The sequence below is a fragment of the Salvelinus namaycush genome, chromosome 3, assembly GCF_016432855.1.
Source record: "Salvelinus namaycush isolate Seneca chromosome 3, SaNama_1.0, whole genome shotgun sequence".
Classification (NCBI taxonomy): domain Eukaryota; kingdom Metazoa; phylum Chordata; class Actinopteri; order Salmoniformes; family Salmonidae; genus Salvelinus; species Salvelinus namaycush.
The window spans coordinates 68,011,720-68,032,355 of record NC_052309.1 but is presented as its reverse complement, the minus strand read 5'-3'; the positions used below and the strand labels follow the sequence as shown (position 1 = coordinate 68,032,355).

The window sequence follows — 20,636 nt, the reverse complement described above, 5'->3', positions numbered from 1 at the left end:
GTCTGTACAGGCTGACAGTAATTGGTGTTGGGGGATAAAGTATGTCTTTAAACACTGTGACACTAAGGCTTTGTTCATCCTGTCTTTCTTGGGGTTTCTTATGGCGACCATGACCACGGTGGGTCACACTTTATTGGGATAGATACTCTACAGATGGTCATACTATCAACAAACTACACAGGTGTATAAAATCGAGCACACAGCCATGCAATCTCCATAGACAAACATTGGCAGTAGAATGGCCCATACCGAAGAGCTCAGTGACTTTCAGCGTGGCACCATGATAGGATGCCACTTTTCCAACAAGGCAGTTTGTCAAACTTCTGCCCTGCTAGAGTTGTCCCGGTCAACTGTAAGTGCTGTTATTGTGAACTGGAAATGTCTAGGAGCAACAACGGCTCAGCCGCGAAGTGGTAGTCCACACAAGCTCACAGAACGGGATCGCCGAGTGCTGAAGCGCATAGCGCGTAAAAATCGTCTGTCCTCGGTTGCAACACTCCCAACCTAGTTCCAAACTGCCTCTGGAAGCAACATCAGCACAATAACTGTTTGTCGGGAGCTTCGTGAAATGGATTTCAATGGCCCAAGCAGCCGCACACAAGCCTTAGATCATCATGCGCAATGCCAAGGAGTAGTGTAAAGCTTGCTGCCGTTGGACTCTGGAGCAGCGGAAACGCGTTCTCTGGAGTGATGAATCACGCTTCACCATCTGGACGAATCTGGGTTTGGTAGATGCCAGGAAAATGCTACCTGCCCGAATGCATAGTGACAACTGTAAAGTTTGGTGGAGGAGGAATAATGGACTGGGGCTGTTTTTCATGGTTCGGTCTAGGCCCCTTAGTTCCAGTGAAGGGAAATCTTAACGCTACAGCATACAATGACATTCTACACGATTCTGTGCTTACAACTGTGTGGCAACAGTTGGAAGGACCTTTCCTGTTTTAGCATCACAATTCCCCCATTGCTCAAAGCGAGATCCATACAGAAATGGTTTGTCGAGATCGTTGTGGAAGAACTTGACTGGCCTGCATAGAACCCTGACCTCAACCCCATCAAACACCTTTGGGATGAATTGGAACGCTGCCAGGCCTAATCGCCCAATATCAGTACCCGATCTCACAAATGCTGTTGTGGCTGAATGGAAGCAAGTCCCCGCAGCAATGCTCCAACATCTAGTGGAAAGCCTTCCCAGAAGAGTGGAGACTGTTATAGCAGCAAAGGGGTGACCAACTCCATGTTAGTGAGATGTTCGACGAGCATGTATCCACATACCTTTGACCATGTAGTGTATCTGTTGCTCCCGAGTGGCGCAGCGGTCTAAGGCACTGCATCTCAGTGCTAGAGGCGTCACTACAGACACCCTGGTTCTGGCTGTGATTGGGAGTCCCATAGTGCGGCGAACAATTAGCCCAGCGTCGTCTGGGTTTGGCCGGTGTAGGTCGTCATTGTAAATAAGAATTTGTTCTTAACTGACTTGCCTGGTTAAATAAAATAAATACAAACAAAATTAGCAACTGCTTGTTAGGGTTAGGATAACGATTAAGGTTAGAGTTAGTGCCCAGGGTTAGGGATAATAGATAGTTAGTTGAAATGTTACTGATAGTGTGTAGATAGTCTGTAGAGCAGGGATCATCACCTAGATTCAGCCGCGGGATGATTATTTTCTTGAGCGGATGATCAGAGGCCCGTATCTAATTACAAATAACTTGTGGACTGCAAATTGACCGCAAGAAGCCCAACAGATATAATATTTGACTAAAATATGATCATTCAAACCTTGCTTACATTTTATATAAGATCACATATACAGTATCTCTCTATTATGCGTGAGAATACTTTGGAACAGATTTCCAAAATTGTAATCACTGGGAACTGATTGTATGATGTTTTTACATTCTTTTATGTCTGACAATAAAAATTCAAAATACTTACATTTTTTCATCTGAAAACTTGGGGGGGCACAAGAAATGACCCGGGGGCCAAATTCGGCCTACGGCCTGCCATTTGGGGAACCCTGCTGTAGAGCATCTACAGATGAACTATCCAAATAAAGTGTTACTCCATGGTGCAGGGGCTGGTTGAGTATCAACTTTTACAACCCAATGGTTAGGATTTGGCGCTCTCACCGCCACGGCCCGGGTTCGATTCCCGGTCAGGGAGCTACTCCTTGGGCTTCCGAGTGGCTCAGCGGTCTAAGGCACTGCATCTCAGTGCTAGAGCCATCACTACAGACCCTGGTTCGATCCCGGGCTGTATCACAACAGGCCGTGACCAGGTGTGCCATATGGTGGTGCACAATTGGCCCAGCGTTGTCTGGGTTAGGGGAGGGTTTGGCTGGGGTAGGCTGTCATTGTAAAATAAGAATTTGTTCTTAACTGACTTGCCTAGTTAAATAAAGGTTAAATAAAAAATAAAAAAATCCCACCTTGCCCAACATTAGTTGCATCCTACTGTACATTCTTCTCCTTCATTAAAGGGCACTCCTACTGTGCCAGTCCCACCCTCACCTCAACATATTCCTTTAGGAAGCATCAAAAGGACCCTGAGAGGCAGACGGACAGTGTTAGTGGAGTTCATATTCACACGGGTGATTATCTGACTTTGAACATTTCCTCTCAAAGACCCTGTAACAGGGAAGGTTGCGTTTTCCTCCCTCCTGAGTGTACCATATTTTCCAATGTCAGGTCAAACTGTGCCTAGCCATGTGTTAAATCAGGTCGCATGGAGGCTTCTGTCACCTCCCACTAGCAGCAGAAAGAGTTTTTGGAGATGAAGGGGAAGGAGATAGAAGGTGAAAGGAGGACAGAACGAAGCAGGGGTAGTAGTTTTCAACAACCAATTACCTCACTGGTTTCCTGGAGAAAGTGCACTAACCTAGTTTGGTTGGTGGAAGTGGTTGTGTAAATGTGTTTCTCCTTGTTGAAGAACAGGAAATGTGCTATGTATCTGCACTTCAGTTGTCTATCTTGTGGTGTTTCAGGGTCTCTTCCAGCTTTGACACTAAACAGGGAGTGTCACTTAACAAAGTAGTGAGAGAACGTAGTTCTGTTAACAACGGACAATCACACACTTGATTAAACAGCCATTTCAGAGAGGGAGGTGAGGACGGGAGATCAGTTCTGCACAAATAAACTCTGCAGTGCTGTCACATAAGCCATAAACCCCTCCCACACACACACACACATGCGCACACACACACATGCACACATACACAGTCATAGACAAAATACACAAATAGTCATACACTGTTATAACACACATACACACATACACACACTAACACACACAGTTATACACTTAATAATACGTACACTGCCTGCGCTACCAACACAACACAAGTGACCCAGAAAAATAAGAGAAAAATAAATTCCAAACAGCTTTAAAGGAGGGAGGGAACGGTCTGTTCGATACTCTCTGACAGCACAGCAGCATGGAGAGATTCTCTTTGACTCTCTATGACTCTAAAAGGGATTTCAGATGGCATGTCATTCAGGGGGTTTACACACCATGTATACTCTCCTTGTGTTCTTCTGCATCAGACACAAACAGACTAACTACCAGCCTTCGTCTGTCTGACTTCACTGTAATAGAATATTATGGGTGAGATCATTAACTCAGCATCGTTAAAAGAAACAAATATACTTCTGTTAATTTCATGCAGGAAAAGAGAATCAATTGGCCAGAACACTGAGCTATTATATCCTTCATTATCCATGGACCATGCGCTGTTCCATCTAATCAACTTCAGATCACATTTTAAACTCAGGTTTTCATTAGGCTTGAAGGAGAGTATGGACAGTGAGAGGGAGAAATGGACAGATAGGGAGAGAAATGGAGAGATAGAGAGAGAAAGGGGGAGAAATGGAGAGATATAGAGAGAGCGTCGATGGGAGTCTTTAATTAAAGCTGATTATGCTTAATGTTCTCCGTCCATGCAGTAATGACTCCCGTGGTAGTCCTCACACAACCTCGGGATCAAGCGGAAGTTAATTGGCTGTTAAGACTCTCCCTTTCTTTCCCTCTCAGTCCATCTTTTCCCCCCTCTTTCTCTCCTTCAGAGGAATCGGAGCGAATGACCGCTGGTGGCTTTTCAGTATTTTAATCGCTCCTATGGCTATAAGCTAGGAGAACATCTCCAAACTGTCTCACTGGGCTCAGAGCCACTTTCACATACAATACAGTACATGGGCTAATCTTAGGTATTTTATGGCTTCTAACGGTTGCATCCAAAATGGCACTCTCTCCCTATTTAGTGCACTTTTGACTAGAATCCTACCATGTCACATCCTGTCCTATCAGTGCATGGTCTGAGGCAGGCTACGGCTGCCTATTAGAGGCTCAGGGGGGACAGAGCCTAGCATGAGCAACAGCCTTGTGACTGACTGGGACTGTGCATGTCACTCGTCGTCCCTTAGTGTGCACATTTGGTAAGCTATGATGAAGAGCTCCGTCAGGCATTCAGGGGTTGTGTAAGAGGAGCATCTCAAGAGAACACACACACAGACGGAGGGGGTAGTGGTGGGGATGTTGGAGTTATAAAACAATAATTGTATTAGCATAAAATGAACTGGGCTCGTACTCACATGCTGTTATTGTAATACTGGCCCTTCACTAAAGGAGCATGTTTTCTCCCTTTATTTTACTAGGCAAGTCAGTTAAGAACAAATTCTTATTTTCAATGACGGCCTAGGAACAGAGGGTTAACTGCCTTGTTCAGGGGCAGAACAACAGATTTGTACCTTGTCAGCTCAGTGGATTCGAACTTGCAACCTTTCGATTACTAGTCCAACGCTCTAACCACTAGGCTACCCGCCCCTTTAATTGAATCCATGGACAAAGCATCGGGCCTACATTCCTACATGAGTTCCATTTACCCAGCTGGATATGACAGTTTATCTGACAGAATACATGACATTACTCAGCAGTCAATAGCGCTGAAACATTTTAAACCTGAGTTAGTGTCAGCTGTGTATTCATGTGGCTGTGATTGTCCTTGGGGCTTTTGGCAATCAGTCTAGAGCCCATGTCTTTCACCACAGTGACTAGTTTCAGTGACAAAGCCATAAACAAAACACACATCCAGCTCAGGATCTGAATGATTTCCCTTCCCTCTTCTACAGTACACTAATGTTGGACATTCAGTCATGTTATGTCCTTTATGGCTCGAGGACTTCCTGTCAACCTTGCTGAAGGACACAGCAGCAGTAGTGATGTCCATAGGGCATTATTCCACCCCTGCCACCCTCAGGTCTCTGTCTCCCTGTCCACTACACCAGTCTGTTCTGCACCACATGGAGGTCCTCTACAGCCTGCAGACGCATCTTTAGGAGCCTGCTGTCATCTTTGTGTTGTCCTGCAGCCCCCTGTCCATGAGAGAGAGAGAGAGAGAGATATGCTGGAACCTGGGTTGGTTGAGAACAGCCAGGGTGAGAGGGGCGGGGAGGGATCCAATCAGCTGGTTCTGAACCAAGCACACTGTGCCAACCAACACAGATAATTACAAAGAGCTGTAAATAGACATGCAGCCTTTCCTCTCTCCTTCCTTCCCCACATCCTCCACCACTCAACAGGGGTTAGGGAGGTTTGAGGGGTAGTGGGAGAATAAAGATGGGGAATAGGTAGTATAGCGGTTATGAGCGTTGGACCAGTAACCGAAAAGTCACTGGTTTGAATCCCCTAGGTGAAAAAGCTGTCGACGTGCCCTTGAGCAAGGCACTTTACAATAATTGATCCTGTAAGTTGCACTGAAATAAGAGCATCTGCTAAATGACCAAAATGTCAATGTAAATCATTAGAAAGACAAAAGGGGAGGGGCTTACACAAAAGGCCAGAAATACTGTACCAGTCAAACGTTTGGACACACCTACTCATTCAAGGGTTTTTCTTTATTTTCAAAATTTTTGAATAATAGCGAAGACATCAAAACTATGAAATAACACATATGGAATCAAGTAGTAAACAAAAAAGTGTTAAACAAATCAAAATAGATTTTTGATTTTAGATTCTTCAAAGTAGCCATTCTTTGCCTTGATGACAGCTTTGCACACTCTTGGCATTCTCTCAACCAGCTTCACCTGGAATGCTTTTCCAACAGTCTTGAAGGAGTTCCCACATATGCTGAGCATGGTTGGCTGCTTTTCTTTCACTGCAGTACAACTCATCCCGAACTATCAGGAATCAAGGTAAGACCCAGATGCAGACACGTCGAATTGACAATGGTTTAATATTCCAACAGGCGCAGACAATAGACATGTCAAGGCAGCCAGGGGTCAGTAAACCGGAGGTGGGGCAATGGTACCGGACGGCAGGCAGGGTCAGGGGCAGGTAGAGTGGTCAGGCAGGCGGGCTCAGAGTCAGGACAGGCAAGGGTCAAAACCAGGAGGGCAAGAGAAAAATGGGGAAGATGGGGAAGATGGGGAAGATGGGCGACACCTGGAGGGGGGTGGAGACAATCACAAGGACAGGTGATACAGATTAGGGTGTGACACCAAACCATCTCAATTGTGTTGAGGTCGGGTGATTGTGGAGGCCAGGTCATCTGATGCAGCACTCCATCACTCTCCTTCTTGGTCAAATATACCTTACATATCTTGGAGGTGTATTGGGTCATTGTCCTGTTGAAAAACAAATGATAGTCCCACTAAGCGCAAACCAGATGGGATGGCGTATCACAGCAGAATGTTGTGGTGGCCATTCTTGTTAAGTGTGCCTTGAATTCTAAATATATCACAGACAGTCTCACCAGCAAAGCACCCCCCACACCATCACATCCCACATGCTTCACGGTGGGAACCACACACACGGTTGGAACCAAAAATCTCAAATTTCGACTCATCAGACCAAAGGACAGATTTCCCCTGGCCTAATGTCTATTGCTCGTGTTTCTTGGCCCAAGCAAGTCTCTTCTTTTATTGGTGTCCTTTAGTAGTGGTTTCTTTGCAGCAATTCGACCATGAATGCCTGATTCACACAGTCTCCTCTAAACAGTTGATGTTGAGATATGTCTTTTACTTGAACTCTGTGAAGCATTTATTTGGGCTGCAATTTCTGAGGCTGGTAACTCTAATGAACTTATCCTCTGCAGCAGTGGTAACTCTGGGTCTTCCTTTCCTGTGGCGGTCCTCATGAGTCATTTTCATCATAGTGCTTGATGGTTTTTGACTGCTTTTTGTGACTTGTTCCTGATTGACTGACCTTCATGTCTTAAAGAATTGATGGACTGTCATTTCTCTTTTCTTATTTAAGCTGTTCTTGCCATAATATGGACTTGGTCTTTTACCAAATAGGGCTATCTTCTGTATACCACCCCTACCTTGTCACAACACATTGATTGGCTCAAACGCATTAAGGAAAGAAATTCCACAAATTAACTTTTAACAAGGCACACCTGTTAATTGAAATGCATTCCAGGTGACTACCTCGTGAAGCTGGTTGAGAGAGTGTGCAAAGCTGTCATCAAGGCAAAGGGTGGCTACTTTGAAGAATCTCAAATGTATAATATATTTAGATTTGTTTAACCCTTTTTTGGTTACTACATGATTCCATATGTGTTATTTCATAGTTTTGATGTCTTCACTATTCTACAATGTAGAAAATAGTACAAATAAAGAAAAACCCTGCAATGAGTAGGTGTATATGCATACATTTTTCTATTTAAAACCACAGTCTAAGGCCTCCCGAGTGGCGCAGTGGTCTAAGGCACTCTATCGCAGTGCTTGAGACGTCACTACAGAACCGGATTCATTCCCAGGCTGTGTCACAACTGGCTGTGACTGGGAATCTCATAGAGCGGTGTACAATTGGCCCAGCGTCGTCTGGGTTAGGGGAGGGTTTGGCCGAGGGGGCTTTACTTGGCTCATCGCGCTCTAGTGACTCCTTGTGGCGGGTCGGGCGCCTGCAGGCTGACTTGGGTCGTCAGTTGAACGGTGTTTCCGCCAACACATTGGTGCAGCTGGGAGGGTGTTAAGGGGCGCGGTTTCGCGGGTCATGTTTCTGAGGGCGCATGACTCGACCTTCGCCTCTCCCGAGCCTGTTGGTAAGTTGCAGCGATGAGACAAGATCGTAATTGGATCTCAATTGGATATCACGAAATTAAATACAAATAAGCCACAGTCTCAATGTGGAAATAGTGTTCTTAATGTAATGACATAATGTTTTTATGAACATCATGCTGTGCCTGATGATGGTAGATGTTGTGTAACTGAGTCATGTGTTAAGACGATATGTGTTGTTGTGATGGTCAGTGGAGGAAGAGGATTGTGGATTAAGTCCTATAGACAGTCAGCACTGTAAGCAGAGTCCTCTTCCACAGACTGGCCTTGACATTCGGTTTTAACACGGGAGTCTTGTTGTCTGGACAGCCACTGATGCATAAACACATCAGAGCCTGCACACAGGCATGTCTTTGGACAGACAACACACACACACTCATTACACACCACATTAAATTAGAATGACGCAATGTGATAGAAGGAGGTTAGCTGTGGCTTCAGGGCCGAATCAGTCTACCCCTCCTCCCTAACACATGTCCACACACAAACACACACACGCAAACAAACCCACACACATTTTATTTACTCCTTCCCTTCTGTTGTATGTATGACGTGTTTGTTTTTACACCGTAATATAGATTTCAGTGGCGTACACCTAGTGCATTCCCATAGGCTTTGAGAATGTGTGTGTGTGCGTGCATGCATCCAGGTGTGTGTGTATGTTTATTCCCTCTGTGTGTCATTTGTTTCCTGGAGGTGCATGGGCGGAGGTATTTTAGTATGAGTTTTATGTGGTACTCACCTACCACATGTGTCTCCGGTGCACAGAGAGCAACCACTCCGTTGTCTGTGGCTGGCTGTTGTACATTCCTTGATTCCTATGCGTGTGCCTCAGCGCGGCGCTAGTCTTATCATCCAAACAGGCACACAACCAGCCTCTGATTTAATACACTGTATTGGGAGCCACAGAGGGAGAAGGAGGGAGGGATGCACTATCAGCTGATAACTGTCCTCCAAGCTAGGCTAACCCTGCTCCCTTCGCGCGCGCACGTGTGTGACATCTCGCAGTGGAAGGCAGGGGAGCACATGACTGGAGTTGATGTCCGCCCTCCATGCCGTCTCTGTGGGCGGAAGACAGACAGCAGTGGGCCGTCCTCACCCAGCACCCAGCCGGGGGCAGACCCAGCCAGGCCTCTACCCAGCACGGTGAACATATGCCTGGGGCTCCAGCGTTGCCCGTTTACTCCTCAGCTCCACCGACCAATTATAAAACTAGGGTGCGTCTCAATTGGCACCCTTTCCTCTGTGGGCCCTGGTCAAAAGTAGTGCAACTATGTAGGGAATAGGGTGCCATTTGGGACGCAGACACAACACTCTTCCTAGAGAGGGGGAGGAGGAGGGGGAGGGGCTGGTTGTCAATCTGATATCAAACCGTGAGGCAGACGGCTGTCAGGACTGCTGCCTTCCCCATTGTTATTCTGTCACGTCCTTCATAGATGCCCCATACATACATACATACATACATACATACATACATACATACATACATACATACATACATACATACATACATACATACATACATACATACATACATACATACATACATACATACATACATATGTCATCATACCTGTCTTGTGTAATGTATACTGAATAGCTAGTCTTCACTCGTTGTGTTATATGGCTATATTATATTACAGGTCCTTGGCTTTGTGAGGACAGTGGTACTATGTATAAGGTCTCATCTCTTGATCTGCTGTTTGTTCAAATCAAATCAAATTTTATTGGTCACATGCAGATGTTAATGCGAGTGTAGCGAAATGCTTGTGCTTCTAGTCCGACAGTGCAGTAATATCTAACAAGTAATCTAACAAATTCACAACGACTACCTTATACACACAATGTCTGGGGATGGAATAAGAATATGTGCATAGAAATATATGGATGCGCGCTGGCCGTGCGGCATAGGCAAGATGCAATAGATGGTATAAAATACAGCATATACAAATGGGATGAGTAATGTAGGATATGTAAACATTATTAGAGTGCCATTAATTAAAGTGACTTGTGATACCATTATTAAATCAATTTATTAAAGTGTCCAGTGATTTGAGTCTGTATGTTGGCAGCAGCCGCTCAATGTTAGTGATGGCTGTTTAACAGTCTGATGGCCTTGAGATGGAAGCTGTTTTTCAGTCTCTCGGTCCCAGCTTTGATGCACCTGTACTGACCTCGCCTTCTGGATAATAGCAGGGTGAACAGGCAGTGGCTCGGGTGGTTGCTGTCCTTGATTATCTTTTTGGCCTTTCCTGTGACATCGGCTGCAGTAAGTCTCCTGGAGGGCAGGTAGTTTGCCCCCGGTGATGCGTTGTGCAGACCTCCCCTCTGGGGAGCCTTGTGGTTGAGGGCGGTGCAGTTACTGTACCAGGCGGTGACACAGCCAGACAGGATGCTCTCGATTGTACATCTGTAGAAGTTTGTGACGGTTTTAGGTGACAAACCAAATTTGTTGCTGCTGCGCCTTCTTCACAACGCTGTCTGTGTGGGTGAACCATTTCAGTTTGTCCGTGATGTGTAGGCCGAGGAACTTAAAACTTTCCACCTTTTCCACTACTGTCCTGTCGATGTGGATTAGGGGGGTGTTCCCTCTGCTGTTTCCTGAAGTCCACGATCATCTCCTTTGTTTTGTTGACGTTGAGCGAGAGGTTATTTTCCTGACACCACACTCCGAGGGGCCTCACCTCCTCCCTATAGGCAGTGTCATCATTGTTGTTAATCAAGCCTACCACTGTAGTGTCGTCTGCAAACGTGATGATTGAGTTGGAGGCGTGGGTGATGGGTGAACAGAGAGAACAGGAGAGGGCTGAGAACGCCCCAGTGTTGAGGATCAGCGGAGTGGAGATGATGTTTCCTACCTTCACCACCTGGGGGGCGACCCGTCAGGAAGTCCAGGACCCAGTTGCACAGGGCGGGGTCGAGACCCAAGGTCTCAAGCTTAATGATGAGTTTGGAGGGTACTATGGTGTTGAATGCTGAGCTGTAGTCAATGAACAGCATTCTTACATAGGTATTCCTCTTGTCCAGATGGGATAGGGCAGTGTGCAGTGTCATGGCGATTGCATCGTCTGTGGACCTATTGGGGCGGTAAGCAAATTGGAGTGGGTCTAGGCTATCAGGTGGGGTGGAGGTGATATGATCCTTGACTAGCAGACTGGGATAGGGATTTATTGAATATGTTCGTAAACACACCAGCCATACTATGACGTACTGTATAACAACCACCTAGAACCACCCATGTTGTAGCATCTAATACTTTACCAAGCTCAGCTGTGACTTAGCATAGGTATGTCTTAGATATGGGTCGTAATGTACCAGACAATCTCCTCTCTTTCAGAGGTGACAGTTGTTTTGGGACCAATTTCCTTTGTTTCTAAAGGTGTGTGTGTTATTACGAGGTCAATCTCTTCTGTTTCTAAAGGTGTGTGTTATTACGAGGTCAATCTCTTCTGTTTCTAAAGGTGTGTGTTATTGTGTCCTGATATCTCTTCATCCTCCTATCATATCCATGGTATGTGTTGTAATGGTGTGTTGCATTGCGCATGCTCAGGGCAGGTCTGGTGACCCAGAGATGATACTGATGATTGATCCTGGCGGTGGGATAAGTACCCAGCGCAGCACCGGACCACTGAAACGCAGCCAGCTGGAAAATTAGAAATCTCTTCATCCCTGGTCCATTTGATATCCGGTATCACCTTCCCAGCGCGTACGGTGCAGGCCAGGCACTCCCCTCTCACAGCCAATAAATCTGTAATTAAATGATATGTGCGTGTGTATACGTGAGCACCCGGTGCATGTCCTTGAAGGATTAGCTCTGGCAGTGGGGTGATAGGATGTAGGGGGGTCGTGAAGGGGTGTTGCTCACACACACACACACACACACACACACACACACACACACACACACACACACACACATGCTCGTTTCTGAGCTGTGAAGTGTGACTGATGGGGGTCTGGTGAAGGTGTGTGTTTTGCTGCTTCATTTGTAAAACAAAACAAGCCAGTCAGTCTTACACCTTACCTCCCACCTTACCTCATACCTTACCTCATACCTTACCTCCCACCTTACCTCATACCTTACCTCCCACCTTACCTCCCACCTTACCTCATACCTTACCTCCCACCTTACCTCATACCTTACCTCCCACCTTACCTCATACCTTACCTCCCACCTTACCTCATACCTTACCTCCCACCTTACCTCATACCTTACCTCCCACCTTACCTCATACCTTACCTCCCACCTTACTTCATACCTTACCTCATACCTTACCTCACACCTTACCTCATACCTTACCTCCCACCTTACCTCATACCTTACCTCCCACCTTACCTCATACCTTACCTCCCACCTTACCTCATACCTTACCTCCCACCTTACCTCATACCTTACCTCATACCTTACCTCATACCTTACCTCATACCTTACCTCATACCTTACCTCACACCTTACCTCATACCTTACCTCACACCTTTCTCCTACTTTACCTCCCACCTTACCTCATACCTTACCTCCCACCTTACCTCATACCTTACCTCATACCTTACCTCATACCTTACCTCCTACTTTACCTCATACCTTACCTCCCACCTTACCCTATATCTTACCTCACACCTTTTCTCCTACTTTACCTCCCACCTTACCTCACACCTTTTCTCATACCTTACCTCACACCTTTCTCCTACTTTACCTCACACCTTACCTCACACCGTATCTCCCACCTCACACCTTATCTCCCACCTCCCACCTTACCTCACACCTTACCTCACTCCTTACCTCACTTCTTTACCTCACTCCTTACCTACCAAACACACTGGTAGTGAGAAGAGACAGAAAAAGAGACATCAAAGCGTCTCTCATGATTGTTCTGAGTGTTTGTCTAACCCTGTTGTGTTGTTGTTCCGTCCAGGCACCTCTGCCCAGGGCAACCCCCTCCTGGCCTCCCTGCCTGTTCCGGGACGGCCCCTGCACCCCCACCTCGACCTCAAGCACTTCCTGCCCTTCAGGCTCAATGGATCGTCCCCCCTCAGCCTCTTCCCTAACTTCAGCACGGTGAGTCACACAGCACGGCATGGCACATCAACAGCACGGCATGGCACATCAACATCACCAAGTCATATCTACGTAACTACCACACTGCTAGTGTGAACTCAAAATACCTTTTTGTCTGTAAAATATCCTGTTATTTTCATGAGCTTAAGATGTCTGAAAAAATAGGCTACTCAAAGTGCCTGATGCCATTACCTTAAATTCCAATATATCTGTTAGTATTATAGAGCCACGCCCACCTACACTACCGTTCAAAAGTTTAGGCGTACAGAGGCCCATTATCAGCAACCATCATTCCTGTGTTCCAATGCCACGTTGTGTTAGCTAATCCAAGTTTATCATTTTAAAAGGCTAATTGATCATTAGAAAACCCTTTTGCAATTATGTTAGCACAGCTGAAAACTGTTGTTCTGATTAATGACAACTTACTGTCTACATCCATTCCCAATTTGCCTGTATAGTGTACAGTTGAAGTCGGAAGTTTACATACACCTTAGCCAAATACATTTAAACTCAGTTTTTCACAATTCCTGACATTTAACCCTCGTAAAAATGTGCTGTCTTAGGTCAGTTAGGATCACCACTTTATTTTAAGAATGTGAAATGTCAGAATAATAGTAGAGAGAATTATTTATTTCAGCTTTTATTTCTTTCATCACATTCCCAGTGGGTCAGAAGTTTACATACACTCAATTAGTATTTGGTAGCATTGCCTTTAAATTGTTTAACCTGGGTCAAACGTTTCAGGTAGCCTTCCACCAGCTTCCCACAATAAGTTGGGTGAATTTTGGCCCATTCCTCCTGACAGAGCTGGTGTAACTGAGTCAGGTTTGTAGGCCTCCTTGCTCGCACACGCTTTTTCAGTTCTGCCCACAAATTTTCTATAGGATTGAGGTCAGGGCTTTGTGATGGCCACTCCAATACCTTGACTTTGTTGTCCTTAAGCCATATTGCCACAACTTTGGCAGTATGCTTGGGGTCATTGTCCATTTGGAATGATGTCTTGAGATGTTGCTTCAATATATCCACATAATTTTCCTCCCTCATGATGCCATCTATTTTGTGAAGTGCACCAGTCCCTCCTGCAGCAAAGCACCCCCACAACATGATGCTGCCACCCCCGTCTTTCACGGTTGGGATGGTGTTCTTCGGCTTGCAAGCCTCCCCCTTTTTCCTACAAACATAACAATGGTCATTATGGCCAAACAGTTCTATTTTTGTTTCATCATACCAGAGGACATTTCTCCAAAAAGTACGATCCTTGTCCCCATGTGCAGTTTCAAACCGTAGTCCGGCTTTTTTATGGTGGTTTTGGAGCAGTGGCTTCTTCCTTGCTGAGCGGCCTTTCAGGTTATGTCGACATAGGACTTGTTTTACTGTGGACATAGATACTTTTGTACCTGTTTCCTCCAGCATCTTCACAAAGTCCTTTGCTGTTGTTCTGGGATTCATTTGCACTTTTCGCACCAAAGTACGTTCATCTCCAGGAGACAGAACGCGTATCCTTCCTGAGCGGTATGACGGCTGCGTGGTCCCATGGTGTTTATACTTGCGTACTATTGTTTGTACAGATGAGCATGGTACCTTCAGGCATTTGGAAATTTCTCCCAGGTATGAACCAGACTTGTGGAGGTCTACAATTTTTTTTCTGAGGTCTTGGCTGATTTATTTAGATTTTCCCATGATGTCAAGCAAAGAGGCACTGAGTTTGAATGTAGGCCTTGAAATACATCCACAGGTAAACCTCCAATTGACTCAAATGATGTCAATTAGCTGATCAGAAGCTTCTAAAGCCATGACATAATTTTCTGGAATTTTCCAAGCTGTTTAAAGGCACAGTCACCTTAGTGTATGTACACTTCTGACCCACTGGAATTGTGATACAGTGAATTATAAGTGAAATAATCCGTCTGTAAACAATTGTTGGAAAAATGACTTGTGTCATGCACAAAGTAGATGTCCTAACCAACTTGCCAAAACTATAGTTTGTTAACAAGAAATGTGTGGAGTGTTTGAAAAACGAGTTTTAATGATTACAACATAAGTGTATGTAAACCTCCGACTTCAACTGTATGTGTTTCAATTTCTTTGGTCCTTCGTTTACAGTGTGTGGACAGTGTGTGTGTGTGTTCACCCCCTTTTCCCCTCTGTGTGAAGCACTCTCAAGTTCCACCAACTCTAAATGAAACATATGCCTCTTCAGTCTTCTCCAGCCTGCACTTTACACTCTTTCAAAAAGACTGAGAAAAGGAGGATGAGAGGCAGAGGTGAGCCACAGAGATCTGTGGTGCTGATTCACACAGTGGAGGGATGGATGGGGAGCATGGGGAGAGGTGGAGGGTCTAAGAGCGTGTATGTGTCCTGTATCAGATGGTTGTCTGGGAGCGTGCGCGTGTCTTGGAGCGGATGGTTGTCTGGGAGCGTGCGCGTGTCTTGGAGCGGATGGTTGTCTGGGAGCGTGCACGTGTCTTGGAGCGGATGGTTGTCTGGGAGCGTGCGCGTGTCTTGGAGCGGATGGTTGTCTGGGAGCGTGCGCGTGTCTTGGAGCGGATGGTTGTCTGGGAGCGTGCACGTGTCTTGGAGCGGATGGTTGTCTGGGAGCGTGCGCGTGTCTTGGAGCGGATGGTTGTCTGGGAGCGTGCACGTGTCTTGGAGCGGATGGTTGTCTGGGAGTGTCCACGTGTCTTGGAGCGGATGGTTGTCTGGGAGCGTGCGCGTGTCTTGGAGTGGATGGTTGTCTGGGAGCGTGCACGTGTCTTGGAGCGGATGGTTGTCTGGGAGCGTGCGCGTGTCTTGGAGCGGATGGTTGTCTGGGAGTGTCCACGTGTCTTGGAGCGGATGGTTGTCTGGGAGCGTGCACGTGTCTTGGAGCGGATGGTTGTCTGGGAGCGTGCGCGTGTCTTGGAGCGGATGGTTGTCTGGGAGCGTGCGCGTGTCTTGGAGCGGATGGTTGTCTGGGACCGTGCACATGTCCTGCATCTGATGGTCGTCTGGGAGCGTGCATGTGTCCTGTATCAGATGGTGGTCTGGGAGCGTGCACGTGTCTAACCCTGCCTAGCCAATCACAAAGCCAGGGAGTAAACTAGCCAACCAGTCAGAGCAGCAGTATTAGTAGTAGTAACCGCTGCATTATTCATACATGTGCCTTCCAGCACAGAGAAAAACACACCACAAGAAAACGACAGTATCACCTCACTATGAAGTCATCTGTGAACCACTACTTCTCTAGCATACAGCTAGCAGATGTGCTACATAGCCTTTCGCTTGCCACCAACTCCCTAGAATTCAACCAGCCTTCAAGAGTTAATAACAGCAAATAACGCCCACCTGAGACTTCTGGCACAGAATAATTAGCCTATAGCGGCTATGTGACCTAGCTAATATAACACACAGCAGACCAATACAGCTATGGCATTAATCACTAGGACCCTTCGCCCTCTTCCAGTCTCACCTTTCCTCTTTCCTAGGCTATGTCCTAAATGGCACCCTATTCCCAGTTTAGTGCACTACCGGCCCTGGTCAAAAGTACTGCACTACATAGGGAATAGGGTGGCATTTGGGACTCAGCCCGAGTCTCAATGGTGACATTCATGTTCTCTGGGGCCCGTTGAGGCAGAGGCACACTTTGTTTCGGGGTGTGTGCAGGGGGAAGATGAATGCACCTGTCTCACGAGCTAAATAGACCTCAGTCTCCCCCTGCACCTCCCCTGCACTTCAATCATCGTTTCAGCTGCGGCCCGCCGTGAGATCGCTCCTTTCTGCAGAGGGGGACGAGGGAGAGAGGAAGAGGGCCGGACAATTGGTGCATTTATACCGGCATGTTCAGGATGGCTGCGGGCGAACAATGGCCACATTCTCTCAGCTCCCTAAAACAAATAGTTGTGTGCGGCGTACCTTGTGAAGGTGGCCAGAGGGCACAGTCTAGAGGAGCTCTGTTTCCATGACACAGGTTTGGCTTCGAAAGGGAAAGGTTAGTTCCTCCCCGAGGTTGCAGCACTGCACCGCGTTGTTTAAGGAGCCAGAATAGAGCGGCGTAGGGTTACCCTTGAGGGAACAGCAGGCAAGCAGTGTTGCACAGGATGAGGGTTGTAAGACCGGTGTGTTTAAGGTTGTTTCTATTCCACACCCCACCACACCTGGCCTTTGAAAACAGATCATTTAGAGTCAACACAGAAACAGAGCTGTTTCCTTTGAGTGTGTGTGTGTGTGTGTGTGTGTGTGTGTGTGTGTGTGTGTGTGTGTGTGTGTGTGTGTGTGTGTGTGTGTGTGTGTGTGTGTATATGTATATGTATGTGTGTGTGTGTGTGTGTGTGTGTGTGTGTGTGTGTGTGTGTGTGTGTGTGTGTGTGTGTGTGTGTGTGTGTGTGTGTGTGTATTGAGGGGCAGCCATTGTTTAGTGTTGTGTATCAGACAATAGCCAGTGCCATCCACACACTCAGTGATGCCAGGGAAGACATATGTCTGGTTACACTGAGTGTAACATGACTTGCCCAGCACATTGTTCCAACCCAGCCCTCCACAGCCACCCCCCACCCCCCACCTCCCTCTCTGTCTCTGAGGAGAGGGCAGCGCGGGGCGAGCCAGACGCCAGGCTGGGGAAGGATCCAGGGTGATTGTTATATTTGATACCGTGCTGATGAGGGCCACACTGAAATCAGCTGTCATCGTGCAATCCAGCCATTCTAATCAAGCCCAGAGCAGTCACCCTGGCTCTGGCCTCACACCCCCTATCAGCTGAGATGGTGAGAGAATATCTTCCCTCCCTCAGGAATCTCTGAAGTCTTTAGGCACGTAGACAGTAAAACTCATGTGACATATCGTATATATTGTCTGCCCAAAGTCCCTTTCTCTAACTACTTCCCACTATACTGCCCTGGATCAGAGCTCGCATGTCATTGTATTCTCAGGCTGATTTGAGTTGTATCTCCAATTCTCCATGCAGTTTTGTTGTGGTCAAACCCAGTGTATTTATAGGAGTATCAGGGGTCAGAGGTCCCAGATGGACTGATAGTTTTAACCCCTGGTCTCCTGTCTGTCCTGCAGATGGACCCGGTGCAGAAGGCGGTGATCAACCACACGTTTGGCGTCCCTCAGCCACTCAAGAAGAAACAGAACATCTCCTGTAACATCTGTCACCTGCGCTTCAACTCCACGGTAAGAGAGTGCTCTGTGTGTGTGTGTGTGTGTGTGTGTGTGTGTGTGTGTGTGTGTGTGTGTGTGTGTGTGTGTGTGTGTGTGTGTGTGTGTGTGTGTGTGTGTGTGTGTGTGTGTGTGTGTGTGTGTGTGTGTGTGTGTGTGTGTGTGTGTGTGTGTGTGTGTTTGTCTGCATGACTGCGAGAGGGAGAGAGAGAAAAGAGAGAGCGAGGAAGGGAGAAGGAAAGTGAGTTGCAGACTGTAGTTGGTAGATTTGACAGTTAGAATAAATACAGATTTATTTGTTCCTTCCTTCTATCTTCTTTAATGTTTTAAGAAAAAAAAGCCATTCCAAATTACCTGAGTCCTCACTGACTCACAGCAGCTTATCTGTGGCGGCTGATAGGGAGTCCAGTCGGACTCTGAGCGTGCATGCGTGTGTTTGTGTGTGTGCATCCACGCGCTCGTGAGTGTGTGCATGTGTGTTCCTCTGTGTGAAATGTTCTTATTATTAAATCGTAAGGTATTCATTTGTTTTTCTGTATATCTGGTTTGTGTGTGTGTGTGTGTGTGTGTGTGTGTGTGTGTGTGTGTGTGTGTGTGTGTGTGTGTGTGTGTGTGTGTGTGTGTGTGTGTGTGTGTGTGTGTGTGTGTGTGTGTGTGTGTGTGTGTGTGTGTGTGTGTGTGTGTGTGTGTGTGTGTGTGTGTGTGTGTGTACTGCGGTAGGTTGTTTTGGTGCGAGGGATTAGACAGCAGGGAAAGCTTCCATTTATCAGCAAAGAGCAGAAACAATCACGAGCCCAGGCAGGAGCCCACATTCTCAACTCCTCTTTTGATTTCTCCCATTCCTGCCACCTCAAACACACACACACACACACACACACACACACACACACACACACACACACACACACACACACACACACACAGTCACATAAACAAACAACCAATAAAATGGAATGTCTTAAGAAACACACAAACACCTAAGAGTTGGGCAAAGGCTGATTTAAAATCAAATAACAAAACTCTCTCTTTCTCCCTGCCCCTCTCTCTCACACATACACACAGAGGAACACACAAATACTGTTTCACACACACACACACACATCCTCTTGAGACTTGATCTTCAAAGAGGAGCAGAGACACAGAAGAGGGTGAGCTGAGGCTGAGGGGGAAAGAGAAGCAGAGTAGACAGTGGCAGGTGTTCTCCCCAGGCTTCACACGGTAGAGCAAATCCCATTCCCACCCTCCCTCCGCACAGCGCCAGCTACAGTTGGAGAGAGGTGTCAGGTCTGGGGGTTTGAGGGGGGATGACAAGACAGGGGGACACTGAGCTTTAAACAGTCTATTAAAGGGAGGAGGAAAACTTCCTCAGTCAAACTGTAAATAAACTTCAAATGGAAAATGAGGAGATCTCTATATAAGTATTTATTTACAGTATATTGTATACTGTTTATTGTTAGATATTGTTTATTAGCTCCACGCTCTGTCATGTTTATTTGAAATATAAAGAATATTTGTTAACGTACATTCGATGTAGCACATGGAATAGTCAGACAGTGATCTAGGCAGAGGCCTTATATAGAGAACGTGTAATAATAAGAATTTATTCAACTTCTATAGCGCTTTTCATTACAGAAAGAGTCTCAAAGCCTGCATTCATGTCTGGTAGTGTGACGTGACAGTCAGTGCCTTTAAAATGCTAAGTGCTCATGCTAATGTTCATTTCACACTCCCTGTGTCTCCCTGTCTCTCCGTGTGTCTCGTACTGTATGGCTCGGAGTTGGACTGGAGAACGGAGAACGTACGGGGGCTGAAAGAGAGCAGAGCTGATTTGTCACAGCACAATAATCTCATAAGCATTTTCACGGCCGATCAGTCAGACGACATGGTGAAATATTATAGTCCAAGTAGTGTTTATAGAAGTGTTGATGGCTGCTGTTGGTTTATTTATAGCCAGAGCTCCCGACACAGAACAGTATGTACATCATTTGGTTTGTTAATACTGTACACAGTGGACATATTCAACTGCATATAGCCATAGACATGGTTCTGATGGATCTGATCTGTCTTGGTTTTTACTTTCACCCACATTGCTTTGTTGTCATATGAGGTGTGTGTGTGTGTGTGTGTGTGTGTGTGTGTGTGTGTGTGTGTGTGTGTGTGTGTGTGTGTGTGTGTGTGTGTGTGTGTGTGTGTGTGTGTGTGTGTGTGTGTGTGTGTGTGTGCGGTACCATGGCTATTAAGGTTATTATGGAGGCTGAGGCAGTTGAGAGAAGATACAAAACCAAAAGAAGCATCCGTGTGTTGTATTCATTCTAATGAGAAGGTCTCATTGTGTGAGAGAAGCTTAATTGAACAGGGTGAGTCACTTCCACGCTTCTCTCTAACACTTAGGA

The 20,636-nt window shown here is 46.4% G+C and overlaps 1 protein-coding gene across 1 annotated transcript in view; it reads left to right on the top strand.

Annotated features, from left to right (window-relative positions):
• LOC120044000 (zinc finger protein 385C-like) overlaps nucleotides 1-20,636 on the top strand; it is a 72,366-nt gene that overhangs the window by 32,700 nt on the left and 19,030 nt on the right. The window contains exons 3-4 of the mRNA XM_038988593.1: nucleotides 12,979-13,107; nucleotides 18,148-18,258. Coding sequence (XP_038844521.1) covers nucleotides 12,979-13,107; nucleotides 18,148-18,258 — 240 coding nt within the window. The remainder of the gene's footprint in view (nucleotides 1-12,978; nucleotides 13,108-18,147; nucleotides 18,259-20,636) is intronic.